General features: G+C 45.6%; 1 protein-coding gene across 2 annotated transcripts in view; it reads right to left on the reverse strand.

The window, feature by feature from the left end:
- FAM219A (family with sequence similarity 219 member A) overlaps nt 1-21,473 on the reverse strand; it is a 65,757-nt gene that overhangs the window by 10,932 nt on the left and 33,352 nt on the right. For both annotated transcript variants that reach the window (XM_035100521.3, XM_035100520.3), the window contains exons 3-5: nt 3,153-3,255; nt 1,216-1,296; nt 364-418 (exon numbers count right to left, since the gene is read on the reverse strand). In XM_035100521.3, coding sequence (XP_034956412.1) covers nt 364-418; nt 1,216-1,296; nt 3,153-3,255 — 239 coding nt within the window. The remainder of the gene's footprint in view (nt 1-363; nt 419-1,215; nt 1,297-3,152; nt 3,256-21,473) is intronic.

The raw sequence follows: 21,473 nt of genomic DNA on the forward strand, positions 1-21,473 counted from the left end.
TTTGCAAGCAGAAAACGTTGGGCTGATGTGTCACTCGTCTAATTTGGATACAAGTCTGACAAGAACATTTTTGGTAACACCTGAGATTTGAATGGGCTACATAGGGGTCCTATCCCATCAAGGTGCTGGCCTTGGGCTTCTTTCACTCCTGTGATAAAAAACTATAAAAAGGTCTTCTCAGGCCCCTCTCTGGATTTGGGCTGCAGAAATACAGGGAGGATTGGTTGTTTCAGCTAAAGAAAGCAACCACTAAGGGATGATGCCTCTGTAAAAACAGCAGTCAGAAATTTGCGTCCCTTCGGGAAAGAGAAAAATATTTCTAAATCTTACTAAGGGGAATGAATTGAAGGCACAGGAACTCACCTCAGCTGAAGAATATCCCGAGGAGGAATATCTGGACATGTCAAAGTCGTCATCACTGCGGAGGAAGAAAAAGCGCAATGAGGAAAGAGAACCCAGTGAGTGAGAGGGACCCTCCAGAGCTCACTGGCCACATCCCTCTTGTTCACAGAGTGGACATGCAGGCAGATTTTCAGGATCCATCAACAGCAGCACCAACTTCCAAGAGTGGCCGCCCAGATGCCTCCAGGTAGCACTCAAGCAAGGCATGCCAGGTGGTGCCTTTCTTTTCTTGTTTGTTCCTCACACCTGACACTCAGAAAGTACACTGTGCATGAGTCTAGGAGTGGCTAACTGCTACTGGCAGGCCTCCCTCAGAAGTTTGGGCACCTCCAGATGACCTGTTTATTGACCTACTTGCACAAAGCTCATGTGGAAATTAGATAACAACCTAGTTTTTACTGACCACCCCCATTTCTTTTGCAGGGAGATTATACAATAATGAGCATGCATCCCGATTTACTTATGGGGTCTCCCTGTTAATCATTCTTTCATTCCACACTGTTCAATGCATTTTGACTGCACTTTGCTAACCACAAGAAGTCAGGCTCTTTTTGCAAATGGATTTGTTGTGTTAGGGAGACAAGCATTTTAACCCACTTAAACTGGATGTAATTTCCCAATAGGCAACTGAATCCCTCCTGTGAAATATAGACAATAAATAAAATACCATGCTTTAGCTCTGGAGACTGAGAAACTTTGCCATGCTGGCCAGGCAAATTTGATTTGATCACAGTGGTATGCAAAATAGAAAAAGGTTCTCAGGAGATTTCCAAGAGAACAACTGTATTTTACTGCAATCATCTGAAACTATACCTGTCTGTGTCCAGTGCTACCAATGGCTTTTCATCAGGACTCTGGTCTAATGAGGAATAGCCTTTATTGGGAACAACCAGCCTGAAATTAAAAAGAAAACATTATACATATCACCATGTAAACACTGAAAGCAGAAGTTAAACAAGGAGCAAGGGGTGTGTGAAGCTGTTCCTTTAGTTTCAGAATATCAGAGGACCTAGTATGGCAGGATGTGGAGATTAGGCAGAAGCTGCTGAGAGAAATGGTAGCAATCTAGTTCTAGGGATGCTGTAAACAGAAGCATGAAACATCTAGCAAATATGGTCAGCTCTAGTGAATGCATATACAGGTGAAACTTGGAAAATTAGAATATCGTCGAAAAGTGCATTTATTTCAGTAACGCAATTTAAAAGGTGAAACCAATATATGAGATAGATGCATGACATGCAAAGCAAGATATGTCAAGCCTTTATTTGTTGTAATTGTAATTATTTGTCATTAGGCGGGTCAATTATAAATGGAATGTAATTAATGAAATGTAATAGCGATGTTTATTTTTGTATTATTGTAACTATTTGTTTTATTACTGTGGAATTTCCAAAAGAAAGCATTTGTAAAAATTGAAAGAAAAATAAAAAATGAAAAGTTGCATTACTGAAATAAATGCATTTTTCAACGATATTCTAATTTTCTAGTTTCACCTGTACCTTACAGAATACTGTATTCTGTAAGGTACAGGTGAAACTAGAAAATTAGAATATCGTCGAAAAGTGCATTTATTTCAGTACTGGTGTGAGTAGTACATAGCCCCCTATTTCCAACTACAATCTGAGTAACCCTCAAAAGGCATCAAGATTAGACTACTGGAATCTGGTAGTCACTTAGGTTTGGAAGCTGAATATTTGAAGGACGACCTCCTCTATGAACCTGACTGATAAGATCTTCATTTGCCCCCCACTTATGGAATGTTCTTTTCCAGAAGGCTCGCCGGTTGGCGCCTTCCAGGATTTATTTATTTTATTCCATAAAATTCCAGGATTTACTTATTCTGTAAAATTTATACAGCACTTGACTGTAAAAAAACAAAACACCTTCAAAGCAGTTTACAAAAGGAATAATGTAGCACATCAATATTTTTCTTAATACCTAGACATTTAAAATTAGTTAACTCCAATGATGTCATCTGTTCATTTTATTATTTTTAAACATGGTATTTTAGTACTGTTTGGTTTTCTGAATTCTAAGCTGTCTTTGACATTTTTGTAAAAAATGGAGCTTCCATGCGTGAAGAAGATGCTCACGCTTCGGAATTCCTCCCAAACCTTCACAATGTTGTAAACAATTTGGAACAAAAAGAGTACCTCAAAAATGTATTATGGCATTAGCTTTCATGGACTATAATCCACATTGTCAGGTACACAAAGTTGTTGCCCACAGTGTGTGTGTGTGTGGCGGCTGTCTCCTCCCTTCCTCCCCCCCCCCAAACACACAGTTGTGGGGTGTGTAAACAGTGGGGTCAAATGGCAGTGAAATGCAATATCTGACATTCAATGACAATCACAAAAGCAGAATTGGAATTAATATTGTCCTTAAATTGCTAAATTATGTAGTGGAACAGGAAACCCTTTTTGGTAAGATTTTCCCATCCTTGTGGAGCAGAAATGTGCTTCGAAAGTCTGGACATTTTGTAGCTTTCTCACTTGTAGCTCTTACCTATACTAGGGAAAAGCTACACAATTGATCTCTTTCCCAGGCAGACACAATTATATCAGCAGGTGCTGATTTACCTCTTAACTCAAGCAGAACTATGGAGTCGTTTAACCCATTTTCTCAGCTAGTGGCTATTGACAAAACTCCACTCCCAAAAGAGTTCTGCCATGAACGAAAGGGCATGCCGAAACTGAAGTCCACTGGTATGGTTTACAAATTAAGCACTTGAATATTGCGAAGTGGTCTACCTTGTTCGTGCCATCACATTGTTCTTCTTCGGTTGTTGGTTAACTGGGCTCCCCATGTTTCCATTTTTCAGGGACCCCTTACGAGCCAGCTCCCTCTGTTTCTCTGCAGAAGGAAGGCAGACATTGACATCCAAGTTAGCGAGGCTGCTGCTCCTTTGACGCTGATTAATTATAGCAAGGTTAGCCACAGACTATCAATCCTGTTCTCTGAAAATTATCCTACCACTTTCACATTCTCGGTGGGCTATAAAACAAAGGAAACAAAGGATGCTTGCAATCTCATAGGAAAGGGGTCTTACGATTTTTGTTGCTTGGATGTGGGCTTCAGTGTGACCAAACGAAAGCTTTGCTTTGACATGCAGAACAGAAATTGTGCATTTCACTATTTGCGAAATACAGTAAAACCGCAACTTGTGCACATTTAATGTGTGCTCATTCAGCTTTACATGGGTGGCAAATTATACACACACACACACACACACACACACACACACACACACACTTAGAAGGGGGGCGGAAAGGAACTGGGGACTTTGACAACCCTGCCCGCCATTGAACCCAAAGAGTTTGGACTTGACACAATTCTGGCTTTAGACATAAGCTCCGGGATGTAACCCCCATGTAGGTTTACTTTAGTAAACTTTAGTAATTCCAAGGGTCATTTCAGAGGTGGTAGGATAATTTTCATAACCTCCATGAGAGGTTAGCCATGCCCTGCTGGTCCTGGACTGGAGGAAAATACCTGAAATTGATTTTACCCCCGCACACGTTATTGCCATCTACACCGGGGGGGGGGGGGACGGGACTTCTAACAGACTGCAATCTACTTGTCAGAGTTGTTGAGGTTTTTTTTAGAGAAGGGGTTCAGGAGGATGAAAAGTTGCTTTGCTTATATTAGGGAGGGGGAATGCCACATTTTTAAAGTATTTTGGGGAGAAAGAGAAACAGCAACTCACAAAAGGATTGCTGGGGGAAAAACAGTCTCGTTTTGTAAACTCCGTCTTCCGTTCTCCAACAATGGAGGGTGGGGCCAGAAGGGGGCTAGTGATCGACCGCGATCGACAAAAACATCGCAGGAATCTATCAGTAGATCGCAATCAACCTGTTGGACATTCCTGGTCTATAGCAACAGGAACATAGAAATTGCTTAGAAGGTACCTGCACATTTTGCCCTATACCTTACTTTCTAGGAGAGCTAGAGACTTACTGTACTAAAAAAACAAAAACAAAACTCTGGGACACTACTTCCACCGGTGTTGGTTGCTTTAGTGTATTATATTTAATCTGTATTTGTGAGCTACATTATAATAAAAATAGTTAAAAAGAGAAATAATTGTAAGGTCTCTATCTATCACGGCTGTTTCCAAGGAAGTGTCGTCACATGCGACACATCCGACACAGAGTTAACACACCCTACAAAAGCAACACGGATTCTTAGGTAATTTTCACACAATAGTACATCATTTCATTTGACTGACAGCTCAACACACACAGAGCATTGTAAAGTTTTGCTCCAAACAAATGTGACATATGAAGAATTTTAGGTGCCATGCAAGCAGCCCAAAATGGAATGGTAAACCTAAAGAGAGGGTTGGTTGGAGAGAGACAGGCAAGCATCCTGTTCTCAGTTCTGCGTGGCTTGTTAATAGGGAGGTGAAAGGAAGGGCAATGCAAGGCCTTCAGGGAATTACAAAGCCTTGCGCTTGTCTGCAATTCAACATTGAGGAAAAGGACGGCAAAAGGCCACGGTTGTTTCCTGACCTGCTACGCTCTTTTGTTGGCAGCTTAAAGCCTTTCACTTGGAGGAGAAGCACAGCATTTAGGTTTTTTAGCATGATGCAGAATGCAGGAGGGTCAGCCCTGAGAGAAGAGTACTCTTCATTATGCCCTGCCAGAAAAGGGAGGGCAGTCAGTGAAGTAAAGTGATTTGTGTTGGCATGAACTGCATCCAAATTGTGCTGCCAGTCATGCCTTTACCTCCTACCCTGGTTACATACTATATGAGACAGCTTTCCCTTCTAGCTGAAGCAGGAGCAACCATGATTATGAGGCAGCTTCTGCCAGACTTAATTCCTCACTGATCTACATACCGACCAGGTTCAGAGCAACTTACTGGACTTATTTTTATTTAGGAAATGCCTTAATCACTTCATACAAAGCTATACTATATTATTTGCTTTACATTCAAATGAATATCAAAGCGGTGTACAAAACAGAACTCAAATGCAATAGAATATGTAACCAAACAAAAAACTAATAATGCTATACTATTCAACCACAACTGGACACCCATCCACATCCCTCCATTCAGAATCTCAGCCAGTCACTTTGCCTAACAAAGACTAAATGAAAATAAATTTCAAATATAAGCCATCTTCTACCTCATCTCCCGCCTGGAGCAGAACATTTGCTCCCTTCCCTGCCTTACACCCAGGAGGCAGCCAGGAGGTGTGTGTGTCTCTGAGCTCTGCACAGATAAGAATGTTATCTCATCAATATAGCTCAGCCTGGTTATAAGATTAGCAGACCAACACTTATAACCTCCATGCCTTCCAAAGCAAACAAATAGCAAACATAGCAGGGAAGGGGAAATTGGATTAAAAAACAACTATCACCTCACATGTTGTCTGGCCTGGTAATATGCCCATCATTATGACAATTGAGGGCTGCGTGTGTGCATGCACTGTGCCAAAACTCACTTCAACAGCCCCTTCCCAAGTCATCCAATGTTGGGGGATAGGGGAACAGCAGGCTTTGCCCTTCCTACGGTATTACAGTGGCTCCTAGATGACAGTTTCCTCTTTCCCATAGGTGAGGAGGACCATCTGTTTGCTAAGGGATAGAAAGGGACGTCATTGGTGCAGAAACTTAAACTTGCAAACAAAACCAAGTCTGCTCTCATGTGCACAGTTCCACCCTAAACTCAAAACCAAGCCTGCTCTCATCTGCATAAATATAAAGGTCCATTAGGTTCAGTCACGGACGACTCCGGGGTTGCGGCACTCATCTTGCTTTATTGGCCAAGGGAGCTGGCGTACAGCTTCCGGGTCATGTGGCCAGCATGACTAAGCCGCTTCTGGCAAAACCAGAGCAGCACATGGAAACGGCGTTTACCTTCCCGCTGTAGCGGTACCTATTAATCTACTTGCACTTTGACACGCTTTCGAACTGCTAGGTTGGCAGGAGCTGGGACCGAGCAATGGGAGCTCACCCCGTCGCGGGGTGCGTCTCATCTGCATAGCCCCACCCTAAACTCTGTTTTGGACACACTGGCATGATAGGACAGGACTGAGCTAAGAATGACTCTGCTCAGTCCCTTGTGTGGAGCACAGCATTACTACAACTGCCTAAGAAACTGGTGTGTGACTGCACAAGTCAAGCTTGGGATGGAGGGGGTATCATTTTTGTTTGTTACGATGCTATGTATTTTTTTTTTGGTGATCCCGGGTGGAGGGCAGTATAGAAATTTAATAAATAAAAACACATGGGACCCAACATACAGCTGGTCTTTCTTGCCTGACAGCACAGAATTCTTAATGTTTCCCAACATGCTTCTTCAAAGACACACCCAAGGCAGCACTCTGCCAACTGACTGCTGATGTTGTGGTGCATGGCTGTTCTTATTGCTACAAGCTGCTTTGAGAATCATTTGTGGGGGGAAACAAATGAAGGGATGAGGATGAGGATGAGCTGCCTGCAGATATTGAAGAGTCTGCTGTTGCATTCTGCTCCACCCCTCAATTAGCTAGGAACAAATGGGGAAATATTTTCCTTTTCAGGATATCCCTTCCATAAAAGTGGGGGACTGCAGCAGCACAGTCACTTTCTGAAAAAGCCAATAAGGTTAAGTTTCCCAATAAGAAATTAAAAAACTCATTTTGTGCACATCAGAGCAATCAGATCAATAGATTGGTATTTAGGGAAATTATGTTGTTCCATTTTTCTTCAAGGTTCTTATTGCTTTTTATCACTTCATTTAACCTGCTGAAAGAAGCCAATTCTAAACAGCACCCATGAGGCTTCTTACTTTCTCTCCAAAACAATTAAGAGTTCCTAAAAGGGGTTAAAGCTGTTTATCAAGCTACACCACGCTGTTGATCTAGCAGTTTTAAAAAATTGATTTGGACACAACACTTTGGTCTCAGCATCTTCATTTCTACTCTGAATAAAGAGAGTCGACGCTTCTTTTATTCTCAGCATCAAAACAAGCGTATCAAAAACAAAACTTTGAAAATGACATTTCTAAAGCCTATGTTGATAGATCACGGTTACAATCCAAAGAAAGTTTTGTGTTTAGACTGATGAGCCTTAAGCATTAATACTTCTCTCTGAATTGTTCCCAGTGTATATAAAAGCAGGCTCTCAGCAGTGAAATGGCTACAAAACCGATCACTCAATGCCTCACCCCTTGCCCTGGCGCTCTTTAATTATATCCACAAATGCCTTACAAGCATGACTGAACGATATCCTGAATCTGCCAAGACCTCCATGGATGCAGCTTTTATCTCTGCCTGGGACAGCAGACACAGCCCTTGTGTGCTTATTTAAAGGGCTCATTATGTCAAGAAAAACATGCTTTGTCCTCCCAGTTCACAGAACATGTCCCACACTCAACCACTGTAGGCTACTGACACCATGGCTCTGATTTCACAGGAGCAAAAAGATGCATTGCCCTTTTGACAAATGCCCTCTGGAAAACAGGGGAGAAGTTCTTGGAGAATACTCCCTCTTAGGATACAGGAGGATACCAGTTTGAGATTTCTCTTGATTTGTATGTGCTGAGTCTCCTGTGGGGAAAGGGGAAGTCGAGTGGGACACCACCAAGCTGCTCCAGCAACTCTCTCTGCTTTCTCTAGCAGCGAGTGGTGAAGTAGCAGAGCAGGCCTAATCACCAGTCCTGTTGGGTTCCAGCTAGAGCACAGCTCTGCCCCTTCACACAAAAAGAAACAGTGCTGTCCCTCTGTTCTCTGGAAGGCAGTGCCAAATTAAAGGATCAGCTCTCTCACGGGCACCCCTTCACCAGTTCCCCCTCCTGCCCAATTGCAGCACTGGGTTTTGTGTGCACGTGTCTATTTGTACTGCAAAAGGACCTTGGTGCAGTTCTTATATTAGGGGAAGGATATCCCATCTGCAAGTGATGAGACTGTGTCCTCAACTGAAGCACCCTGTGAGTCTGCTGGCCATTAACATCCCTTTTCTTGGCTTGGTGGCTGGTGGCAGGTGGCCACACGACATGATGCCATCTCATCTTTTGAGAGCCCAGGAAAGACGTTACTCTCTCTTCTCTTGTTAGATGCACAGAGCAGTTTATGAATCATTTATTCCCAAAGTATTGCGAGAACGAGACTCTAATTACGTCCACTTCGATCAAAATGGACACAATTATAGCATAACGTTATCGACAGGCACGCTGGGACACTTGGTCTTGTGCCCAACTCGATAGGAAGATGATTCTCCACAGAGAAGCTAGAGGCTGCTGCCGCCACCCTCCTTTTCCCGTCCAGCCCCCCAGATGATATTTCTGAAGACTTTTCAAAGGCAGTAATCCAGCCCAGATATTACCAAAGGATGAATAACAGTGGCAAGATCAACCTGTCCAAGATTAAAAGCAGCTAGTACATCACAGCTGGTAAAGAGTGCTCTGTGCCACAGACTCCACTGGCATCCGGGACAGAAGCTGGGTCTTGAAGCAGCCACCCGCTCTGAACTTAATCCCAATGGGGGAGTGCAACCCTAACCAGAACAGTCCTAAAATAATTTATATGATCAGCTAAACCTCCTACCACCAGCGCCTCTGCTTTGTTTCAGTTGTGTTTATGAACCCTTTTTCAAGGATGTGAAAGAGGGGAATCAGGCAGTAAGCGGCTTACGTTACAGAGTTCCTAGCATGCTCGCAGAAGATATGCTGCAGTTAGACCACACACCACCAGGAATTAAGTACTGAAATTTCATGTGCTGTTAAAGCACTAGTACGAGACAGGGATATCCAGTGTATTCTTGGGGGATAAGTCACCCTGTGGGTGCCGTGGGTGGTGAGGATGCCAGAATTCTGTGTTCTACTCTCTTTTCATAGATGGTAATGAAGTCAGAATCCCTAAGAATAAGAGCTTGGTGTGAATATGTCCTTGGGTGTCCTTGTGACACTACACTACAGTACATGCAAAACTCACACTGATCTTTTTTGGGGAGGGGGTGTCATTTGTAGCAATATGCCCACCAGTCTTTTCTTCACACAATGCAGGCAATCACTCCCAAAGGAATGGGGTAGGGTAGAGGAGAAGGGTGGTGGCGAACACCACAAGTCACCCATTAACAAGAAGCCTGCTCCAGGCCTCCAGAGGTGAAAGACTAGGGCATTAATCCAAAACCTCATTCTCTCAGCCCAGGCTTTAGGAAATGCAACCCAGGATCTAATTTTCAGGTTCACTTTCTAATGAAAGGAAAATGAATGTCAGCCCAGGGGATTCACAAGGGTGTCCTGGGGGGAAAGGCTAGGCTTGCCACGAAAATTAATCTTCTTTAGGGCAGGTCACCTTTTTAAGGAAGTGGAAGTGAAATCTTAAGTATACCTGCTACTGGAGAATACTCTCTCAGTACTTGGAACAAAATCAAATAACTTACGCAGTTTTCAAAAAAGAATTAAGACACATTCATGGAGGTTAAGGTTATCAATGACTACTAGTCATGACAGCTTTATGTTGCCTCTAGGATCAGAGGATGCACTTGAATGCCAGTCACTGAGGAACATGAAGTTGTTGTTTAGTCGTTTAGTCGTGTCCGACTCTTCGTGACCCCATGGACCATAGCACGCCAGGCACTCCTGTCTTGCACTGCCTCCCGCAGTTTGGTCAAACTCATGTTCGTAGCTTCGAGAACACTGTCCAACCATCTTGTCCTCTGTCGTCCCCTTCTCCTTGTGCCCTCCATCTTTCCCAGCATCAAGGTCTTTTCCAAGGATTCTTCTCTTCTCATGAGGTGGCCAAAGTATTGGAGCCTCAGCTTCACGATCTGTCCTTCCAGGGAGCACTCAGGGCTGATTTCCTTAAGAATGGATAGGTTTGATCTTCTTGCAGTCCATGGGACTCTCAAGAGTCTCCTCCAGCACCACAATTCAAAAGCATCAATTCTTCGGCGATCAGCCTTCTTTATGGTCCAGCTCTCACTTCCATACATCACTACTGGGAAAACCATAGCTTTAACTATACGGACCTTTGTCGGCAAGGTGATGTCTCTGCTTTTTAAGATGCTGTCTAGGTTTGTCATTGCTTTTCTCCCAAGAAGCAGACGTCTTTTAATTTCGTGACTGCTGTCACCATCTGCAGTGATCAAGGAGCCCAAGAAAGTAAAATCTCTCACTGCCTCCATTTCTTCCCCTTCTATTTGCCAGGAGGTGATGGGACCAGTGGCCATGATCTTGGTTTTTTTGATGTTGAGCTTCAGACCATATTTTGCGCTCTCCTCTTTCACCCTCATTAAAAGGTTCTTTAATTCCTCCTCACTTTCTGCCATCAAGGTTGTGTCATCTGCATATCTGAGGTTGTTGATATTTCTTCCGGCAATCTTAATTCCGGCTTGGGATTCATCTAGTCCAGCCTTTCGCATGATGAATTCTGCATATAAGTTAAATAAGCAGGGAGACAATATACAACCTTGTCGTACTCCTTTCCCAATTTTGAACCAATCAGTTGTTCCATATCCAGTTCTAACTGTAGCTTCTTGTCCCACATAGAGATTTCTCAGGAGACAGATGAGGTGATCAGGCACTCCCATTTCTTTAAGAACTTGCCATAGTTTGCTGTGGTCGACACAGTCAAAGGCTTTTGCATAGTCAATGAAGCAGAAGTAGACATTTTTCTGGAACTCTCTAGCTTTCTCCATAATCCAGCGCATGTTTGCTATTTGGTCTCTGGTTCCTCTGCCCTTTCGAAATCCAGCTTGCACTTCTGGGAGTTCTCGATCCACATACTGCCTAAGCCTGCCTTGTAGAATTTTAAGCATAACCTTGCTAGCGTGTGAAATGAGCGCAATTGTGCGGTAGTTGGAGCATTCTTTGGCACTGCCCTTCTTTGGAATTGGGATGTAGACTGATCTTCTCCAATCCTCTGGCCATTGCTGAGTTTTCCAAACTTGCTGGCATATTGGGTGTAGCACCTTAACATTAATATTGGGTGTAGCACTTGAGGAACATGAAGAGGAGGGGCCTATTAAGTTCTTGTCCTGTTTGTGGTCTTTCCCATTTGGGCAGCTGTTTTGCTACTGTGAGAACAGGATGCTGGAGTAGATAAGTATCTGGTCGGATCCAGAAGGGCAATTCTTATGCTATTAACTACTATTTCAAACAGTATCATGAAAAAAACTATAGGATCACAACAACTCTCGATATGTTATTTAAGAAACAGTGAACAAAATTATTGTTTCCCCCCATTAATATTGCTAAGAAATTAATTTTTGTTTATTCATGTACAGATCACATTTTACAAGAATTGGCACCTATTTGTGGAATAACTTGTTAGGCAGGAATTATAGTCCTCTTCAGGCTTTACCTGAACATGGTTTCGGTAGGTACCTGAACCCTTCGGATCTCACATTTCAATGCAAGAAGATCTAAAGCTGAGCCGGTGCAGAGGGTGAGGGAAGCATTGGGACACTTTAAGCTCACATGTGTTCACCCTGGCATGCTTGGAGGGGGCTTATTACACATAGGGAACTGAAATATTGCTCATGATCACCCAGCATGTTCATACCTGGGGTGGTGTTAAAATCTAAAGAAAAAGCTCACTCGCTCAGGTTGTTGTTGTTTAGTTGTGTCCGACTCTTCATGACCCCATGGATCATAGCACGCCAGGCACTCCTGTCTTCCACTGCCTCCCACAGTTTGGTCAGATTCATGTTGGTAGCTTCAACAACACTGTCCAACCATCTGCCCAGGACTCTCTCCTGCTGTGCTGCCCAGGACTCTCTCCTGCTGTGAGTGCCCACAGGCCCTGTCCCTGCCTCCTTCCACCTGGTCTAGGGCGGGGCCTGGAAGGCCTCATAAAGGACTGCTGCCGCTACTCTGCTGCTGGTGCTGCCCAGGACTCTCTCCTGCTGTGAGTGCCCACAGGCCCTGTCCCTGCCTCCTTCCACCTGGTCTAGGGAGGGGCCTGGAAGGCCTCATAAAGGACTGCTGCCGCCGCTCTGCTGCTGGTGCTGCCCAGGGGAACTTGAAACAGCACAGAGTTCTTTTTAAAATGCTTTTTAAAGAATTTTTTATGTTTTTATCTTCTTTGGGGTGGTAGGTGGGAGGGATTTTTAGTTGGGTGTGGGAATCTGTTAAATTTTAGTGTATTTGTAATTTTTATTGTTTTTGGTTTTATTGTTTTATTGTGTTTGGGGTGGTAGGTGGGAGGGATTTTTAGTTGGGTGTGGGAATCTGTTAAATTTTAGTGTATTTGTAATTTTTATTGTTTTTGGTTTTATTGTTTTATTGTCTTTTTTGTGTTCTTCTTTTATTGAGTTCTTTGCTGTTTTTTACAGAGGTTTTATTTTGTTTTTAAGGGGAGGGGTCAGGGCTGCCCGGGAGGGGGTCCCAGCAAGCAAAATGGCTGGGGCAGATTCCACAGGGGTGTGTGCACTGGAACAACCGATCTCAGGGGTCACGGGTAGGAGGAGGAGTTACGCTAAGACCAGACCATGTCATTACCGAGGAGGCAGACTTAGTCGTTGTCTGAGGACTATCCCTGCCTCCAGGTCTGGTCCTGACCGGACGGATATTGGAATAGGCAAGGGATACCCACATGACCTGAAGGTGCTGCTGTGCAATGCCAGGTCGATGATGAATAAGACCACCGCCATTCACGACCTGATTGTGGATGGAGGATTTGACCTGGCATGTGTGACAGAGACCTGGTTGGAGGAAGCCGATGGGCCCGTTCTTGGCGCTGCTTGCCCACCAGGTTTCTCTTATGCACAGCAACCCAGGCCATCTGGGCGGGGAGGGGGGGTTGCAGTGATTTTTAGGAAGTCATTAGTTTGCACCAGGCGTCCTATTGGGAAGACCCAGTTCTCTGAGTGCATGTTCTGGAAGTTGGGCAATAGGGGCAGTACAGGATTCCTTTTGGTGTACCGACCTCCCCGCTGCACCAATGATTCCCTGCCCGAGCTGCTTCAGGTCGTGTCGGATGTGCTCCTGGAGACACCTAGCTTGGTTGTCTTAGGGGATTTTAACATCCATGCCGACACGACCTTACAAGGAGCCGCTCGGGACTTCGTGGAAAGCATGGCCACCATGGGGCTGTCCCTGAATAAGTCTGGCCCAACTCATAGCCGCGGACATGCCTTGGACTTGGTGTTTACCTCTATGGATGTTGGTGATCTGACATTAAGTAAAAGCGAAACAAAAGAAGTGCCATGGTCAGATCACTTTCTGGTGCAACTGGACTTCTCCGCAACCCTTCCCCTCTGCAGGGAGGTGGGACCGATTCGGATGGTCCGCCCCCGCTACTTAATGGATCCAATTGGCTTCCAAAGAGTGGTAGGGGATGTTTTATCCCATGTCGATGGCCTTTCAGCTGATTCCCTGGTGGCCCGCTGGAATGTGGAGTTAACCAGCGCTATTGACTGTCTGGCTCCGAAGCGCCCTCTCAGATTGCATGGAGCCCGGACAGCCCCGTGGTTTTCCCTGGCGCTGAGGGCAATGAAACAGTCGTTGAGACGGCTAGAACGCCGGTGGCGAAAAACTCATTTTGAATCAGACCGGACACGGGCTAGAGCTCAACTTCGAGCCTACCAAGTGGCAATGGCGACGGCGAAGAGGACCTTCTTCACCGTCTCCATCGCATCTGCAGAAAACAGCAGCAGGAGACTCTTCCAGGTGGTTCGCAATTTAGCGGAACCACCTGCTCCATCCGGGCCCAGTACGGGCCACATGATCTCCTGCAATGATTTTGCAAAGTTTTTTGCAGATAAAGTCGCTCAGATTTGGGAAGAGGTAGACTCCACCGTGGGAGCAGGGCCAGGGCGGGGGAGTGCTAGAGTCCTGTCTAGTCAAGTTTTGTGGGATCAATTTCAATCTGTTACCTCCGAGGATGTGGACAGGCTGCTTAGACGAATGAAACCAACCACCTGTCTCCTTGATCCTTGCCCATCCTGGCTTATAAAAGCTAGCCAGGAAGGGCTGGGCGATGGGCTTCGCGGGTTGGTAAATGCTTCTCTCCATGAGGGAGCCTTCCCAGACCCGCTGAAAGAGGCGGTTATTAAACCGCTTCTTAAAAAACCATCTTTAGATCCGGCCAATATGGCCAACTATCGCCCAGTCTCAAATCTTCCATTCTTGGGCAAGGTGATTGAGCGAGTGGTTGCGGAACAACTCCAGGCACGCCTGGAAGAAGCGGACCATTTGGATCCCTTCCAGTCAGGATTCAGGCCTCATCATGGGACTGAAACTGCCTTGGTCGCACTGGTCGATGATCTCCGGCGGGCTAGGGACAAAGGTAAGAGCTGTTTCCTTGTTCTGCTGGATCTCTCAGCGGCTTTTGACACCATCGACCATAACATCCTTCTGGACCGTCTAGAGGGCTTGGGAGCTGGGGGCACTGTCATGCAGTGGTTCCGCTCCTTCCTCCTGGGCCGTGTTCAGAAAGTGGTGGTGGGGGATGAGTGTTCAGACCCCTGGGCGCTCACTTGTGGGGTGCCTCAGGGTTCTGTCCTCTCCCCCATGTTTTTTAACATCTATATGCAGCCGCTGGGAGAGATCATCAGGGGGTTTGGGCTGGGTGTCCATCAGTATGCTGATGATACCCAGCTCTACCTCTCTTTTAAATCAGAACCAGTGAAGGCGGTGAAGGTCCTGTGTGAGTGCTTGGAGGCGGTTGGAGGATGGATGGCGGCTAACAGATTGAGATTGAATCCTGACAAGACAGAAGTACTGTTTGTGGGGGACAGGAGGCGGGCGGGTGTGGAGGACTCCCTGGTCCTGAATGGGGTAACTGTGCCCCTGAAAGACCAGGTGCGCAGCCTGGGAGTCATTTTAGACTCACAGCTGTCCATGGAGGCACAGGTCAACTCCGTGTCCAGGGCAGCTGTTTATCAGCTCCATCTGGTACGCAGGCTGAGTCCCTACCTGCCCAGTGACTGTCTCTCCAGAGTGGTGCATGCTCTAGTTATCTCTCGCTTGGACTACTGCAATGCGCTCTACGTGGGGCTACCTTTGAAGGTGACCCGGAAACTACAACTAATCCAGAATGCGGCAGCTAGACTGGTGACTGGGAGCGGCCGCCGAGATCACATAACACCGGTCCTAAAAGACCTACATTGGCTCCCAGTACGTTTCCGAGCACAATTCAAAGTGTTGGTGTTGACCTTTAAAGCCCTAAACGGCCTCGGTCCGGTATACCTGAAGGAGCGTCTCCACCCCCATCGTTCTGCCCGGACACTGAGGTCCAGCTCCGAGGGCCTTCTGGCGGTTCCCTCATTACGAGAAGCCAAGTTACAGGGAACCAGGCAGAGGGCCTTCTCGGTAGTGGCACCCACCCTGTGGAATGCCCTCCCACTAGAGGTCAAAGAGAACAATTACCAGACCTTTAGAAGGCATCTCAAGGCAGCCCTGTTTAGGGAAGCTTTTAATGTTTGATGGATTTCTGTATTTTAGAATTTCTGTTTTTTGGAAGCCGCCCAGAGTGGCTGGGGGAACCCGGCCAGATGGGCGGGGTATAAATAATAAATAATTATTATTATTATTATTATTATTATTATTATTATTATTATTATTATTATTATTATCTTGTCCTCTGTCGTCCCCTTCTCCTAGTGCCCTCAATCTTTCCCAACACCAGAGTCTTTTCCAGGGAGTCTTCTCTTCTCATGAGGTGGCCAAAGTATTGGAGCCTCAGCTTAACGACCTGTCCTTCCAGTAAGCACTCAGGGCTGATTTCCTTCAGAATGGATAGATTTGATCTTCTTGTAGTCCATGGGACTCTCAAGACCATAATTCAGCACCATAATTCAAAAGCATCAATTCTTTGGTGATCAGCCTTCTTATTGGTCCAGCTTTCACTTCCATACATCCCTACTGGGAAAACCATAGCTTTAACTATACGGACCTTTGTCGGCAAGGTGATGTCTCTGCTTTTTAATATGCTGTCTAGGTTTGCCATTGCTTTTCTCCCAAGAAGCAGGCGTCTTTTAATTTCGTGACTGCTGTCACCATCTGCAGTGATCATGGAGCCCAAGAAAGTAAAATCTCTCACTGCCTCCATTTCTTCCCCTTCTATTTGCCAGGAGGTGATGGGACCAGTGGCCATGATCTTAGTTTTTTTAATGTTGATGTTGACCATATCTTGCGCCCTGCTCTTTCACCCTTTTTAAAAGGTTCTTTAATTTCTCCTCACTTTCTGCCATCAAGGTTGTGTCATCAGCATATCTGAGGTTGTTGATATTTCTTCCGGCAATCTTAATTCGCTCAGGTAGCAAAGGTGAATCTGAACCAGAGACTTCCCAGGTTTGAATTCATCATTCCAGCCCACTAACTCCTGTTAATAGCACATGATTTCTATATAAAATAAAATAGAGGGTTTGAACTGTGGACACTTCAAAGTCTCCCTGGCCGCTCACCAGCATAACCCAATAACATCCAAACCAAACCAATAAGAGCCTATTGCCAATCCCTGTTGGATCAGAGTAAATGCCTTTATAGTCCAGCATCCTGTTCTCACAAAGGCCAACTCAATGCATTTGAGAAGTCCACAGGTAGGGTCTGAATGCAACAGCGCTCCCTGCCTCCTTGTGCTTCCCAGCAACTAGTATTCAGAGGCATACTGCCCATACCTGCCAAGTCTCCTGCAGAAAAATATGGGATCATCATCAGCAGCAGCAGCACCGGAAGTTGCACCGGAAGTTGTCCGGCGGCCATCTTGGGGGTGGCCGCATGGCGGCTATCTTAGGGGTGGCCATGCGGCCACCTCCAAGATGGCCGCCGGGCATGCGCAGAAGCTATTTCCGGCGCCAGCGGCGGCCATTTTCTGGTGCCCATAGATGGGCAAACCGGCACCAGAAAAATGGCTGCCGGCAGCAGCGGATTTAAGGGAGATTTACGGGAGAGGAGCTCAAACGGGAGACAGCCGGGAAATGGTAAGGAAAAACGGGGGTTTCCCAGGGAATACGGGGTACTTGGCAGCTATGATGCTGCCTCTGACGGTGGTGTTGGTACATAGCCATTACAGCCATGTCGCTCACAACTAGGATAGCAGAACTGATTAGCCAGCAGCACTGAGAATGTAAGAGGGAAGATGGAGAAAAAGAGAAGACAGGAAGGGGCATGTCAGGCTGTTCAGGGAGGTTCCAAATGAGTTGGAAGAGGCTGCAGCACAGCGACAGGGCATACATACTGAATGCAAAAGGTCTGAATTTCAACCTCCAGCAGGGAGGGCTAGAAAAGAACACTGCCTGAAACCCTGGAAAGCCACTGTTAATCAGTACAGAAAATACTGTGCAATGGACCTTTGGTCTGACCCTGACCATGGGCTTCATGGATTTGTCAGTGGGAGCTGATTAGGGTCACCTGAAACTTGCTCCTACAAAACGACAATGCTCATGGCCCAACTGCTGCAAACAGTAGGATAGCAGGAGCAAGCCCTCCCAGGACTATTGGAAAAGTGAGCAAGATAAGCTTGCAGTATTCCTTCCGATCATTTATTATTAATACACCTGTGTGGCACCCTCTCCTTTCCATTAAGGAACGTTCAAGATGACTATGTTTCCATTAAAGTGACAAACGCAATAGAAAAAACCCAGACTGAAGCATAGCGCCAATGTCATAAGGAAGGGAGAACACCATTACCAGCCCCACAATGCAACTCCACAGGAGCAGTTATCTGTGACAATGCTCTGGGCAGGAAAAGGAACATTTATCACCCAGGCAAAGTGCGCATGGCATACTGCAACACTTTCCCACACAAGGAGTGGCGTTTGAACACTATGATGATGGCGCTTGTAGGTCCACAAGAGCGGAGGCCTCAGAATGCCAGCCTCTCCCACCACCTCCCTTGGGTCAGGAAGGATTTGCTGTCTAAAAACATAAATAAATGGAGATGCAGGAGATGCAGGAGAATTAAGAGGCCTAAACTACGTCACATGAAGGCTGGACTACACACCAGAGTGCATGAACAAAAGACAACAGCACAAAGCGCAAGCTCACAGGTGCCTGGGTTTTAGTATGAGCTCACGCCCGCTCACACAGACATCTTGCTTAAGCTGCTGTATTTTGAGATTTCCTGTGAGTCACTCTGTGAACAATTCACTGCGGAATATAAATTAAAGCAACCGGGGAGCATTCTGGTGACCTTAAGCACAAGGGCCCAATGTGGCCCTCCAGGAATCCCTATCTGGCCCTTGGAGCTTTTGTCAAGCCACGTTGCATAATGAGGATGCAATGGAGGCAACAACATTGGCTTTGTTGCCTTGCTTGGGAATATTTGGTAGCTGTGGGTGGTTACCCTTGTCATGAAGGCAAGGAGATACCAAGGAAATTGACTGTTGGATTGGAGGTGGGGAGAAGAGGAGCTCCAAGTAGGACAGAATGTTCCTGTGTCTTTCTGACAGTACAATTAAACACAGGTTCTTTCAGTGGCCTGGTTCATTCACCACAAAAACCATGATACAACTGGAAATGTGCCACTTGGGTCCCTGCACAGCTCCCCCAGTCTGTGTGGCTCCTGTGTAGCTCAAACAAGCCATATTATGACATGCCATCTGGGTCCACATACGGTCTTTGTTCTTTGTTTACTTCTGGGCTTACTCCTTGTGGTTTGTTTGGAACAAAAGCAAACCATGGTCCAGGTTCAGTGCAGGGACCTGCCCAGTAAGGGAGAAGCACATTATCATGATGTGCGGAGGCGGCCAGTAGGAGCATGTCAGAGGCTTCATATACCGGTAACAAGGGACAAGTTCCCGAGCCTTGGGAAACTTAAGCAATTGTGCCAGGTACGTTGGATTTAAAAATAAAAAACAACAACCCACAGGGACCTCCAGGTATAGGGCAGCATATAAATTCAATAAATAAATAAATAAATAAATTTCAGGTTTTCCATAATTTCCTATTGCACATGGAGCACTGCCACAGGTAAGTGCTTTCAGCATCTTGTATGCAAGCATGATTGATGTCTGAACAAGCCTATGGAGGTAATAAAGTAAGAAACAGGACAAAAGATGCTAAAATTGGATTTCTGCTTCACTACTCAGGGCTGTGGGAACTGCTTCCAGGGATAGCACGGGCTTTTTTGAGGAGAAAGCAAGCAGGTTGCTTCTATGAACTGGAGCAGAGAAGCCATAAGTTAGGGCCTCCAAATATTGTGGAAATTCAGCTCCCATCAGCCCAGCAAGCATAACTAACAGTAAGGGATGCTGGACGTTGCAGTCTAGCAACACCAGGAGGGTCACAAACCCCCAACTTCTCATCTAAGAATGTACACAGTATAAAGCTCTAAGCAACATAGGGAACCCTGAATTTGTTCCTTTCATGTCTGGTCCACCCACGAGAGATAGCACTTTTCGTTGATGGGGTAGCATTCTGGCTTCTACAAATACTTATTCTCTGCCGTAAAGGAAGAGAAAGGATTAAAGGGGAATTAGAGTCCCTCAAGGGAAGAGAATTGTCCCTGTTTAAATCTGAGGAAAAGGAGAGCTGCAGCTTTAGAGATAGGGGCTAGAAGCCAAGCAGGTAAATTATAGCATCCTTTTGATTAGAAGAGTCCGCCCAGAAAGCCTGATCCCAAAAATAGCAAATCAGCATTAATTGCCCCATTACGGAAGATGCTAGGGACATTTCAGTACTCAAGAAATCAACAAGAGATACCACACAAAGAGCATTGATTTTTCCAGTCATTTATTTAGAAAAAGAAAAGCAGAAACCAAAACAGCCTAACAAGGATTGAGCACACTCAGTGCTATGAAATGCTGACCCACTGCTGGGTGGGGGGGCAGGGAGGGCTGAAAACTGGGTCAGAGATGGGAGGGGGAGAGTGGGCTGGGATGGAACGGCTGAGTTCTGAACACCAGCACTCTACACAGCAGTACTGTGTTGCAGGTTCCACTTATACAAACTCTAAAACGTTCCATTGAGCTCTTGTGACTAATAGCTGCAGAGAATATTGCCTATTCTCCACAAATATGTCTGATTCCTTCTGAAAGCTATCGAAGGCAGTGATGCTGATCACATGGCAGCAAATTCCATACGTTGTGCATTAATGTGAAGTAGAGGTTGCAAAGGGCACATAGCTCTGTCCCCCAACATGCCACTGCCTGAGGCAGCTGCCTCGCCATGCCTTATGGGGGACCGGATGCTAACCCTGGAAAACTGAATTTCATAAAAATTCTGAATAAGTCCACAGCATACCCAGAAACTGTATGTCCCAATGTATTTTGCCCCTTCTTTCAGTGTCTTTTCAAGGCTTTGGCATACTTAATAATTCATGTCACCAAAAACGTTCCTACTTTACTGCCCAATCTAACTCCAGATGATTCATAAGCAGAATGCAGCAATCCCAAAGGGGATGCAAGTGTGTGTGTGTGTGTGTGTGTGTGTGTGTGTGTGTGTGTGTGTAATTGTTCACTTCTCACCACTGTGAGAGCGCAGTTCACTGAGCGCAGATACCATGCAGAGAGGCCTGCAATTTCCCAGTGCCATTTTTAAAGTTTGGTGTTACAGTGGTTGCCTAGTCTTCAAACAAGCAGGCTGATTTTCCTGATGTCTCACATTATTGTTACCAGATGGACCATGACATGTTTCTTATGCTATCAAATCCATTTCTGAACTTTACTCTGAAAAGGGATTAGACAAAATTTACGGAGTAAAAGACTTTCAATGCCTAGTAGCCACGATGGCTATGCTCTGCCTCCATGTCTAAATGCCAGTTGCTGGGAATTGTTGTAATGAAGTCCTGCTTGCTAGCTTCCCATAGGCACCTGGCTGGCCACTGTGAGCACAGGATGCTGGACTAGATGGGCCACTGGGCCAATCCAGAGGTCTTTCTTATGTTATTAGCATTTCATAAGTTTTTTTTGGGGGGGGGGTCGGCGGGTTCATAGCGATGCTGGAAATACCTGCTCTTTGATACAGTTATGTTTATTCTATTTCCCATAATGGCCAAACGCATAGGTATGCTTGAGGAAAAATAGCATTTGGTCTGGGACACTGGGAGATGCAGGGAGGAGGATGAACGTTCCCTTTCCCAAGTCAGGGGTGCATCAATCAAGATTTCAAACTGTCAAGACATGAACATGAGGCCATTATCTTGAATGCTGGAACTGTGTCACCTTCTGAATGGACAATGATTAGTATTTCCTTCC

This window comes from Zootoca vivipara, chromosome 10 (genome assembly GCF_965207765.1).
Source record: "Zootoca vivipara chromosome 10, rZooViv2.hap1.1, whole genome shotgun sequence".
NCBI classification, from domain to species: domain Eukaryota; kingdom Metazoa; phylum Chordata; class Lepidosauria; order Squamata; family Lacertidae; genus Zootoca; species Zootoca vivipara.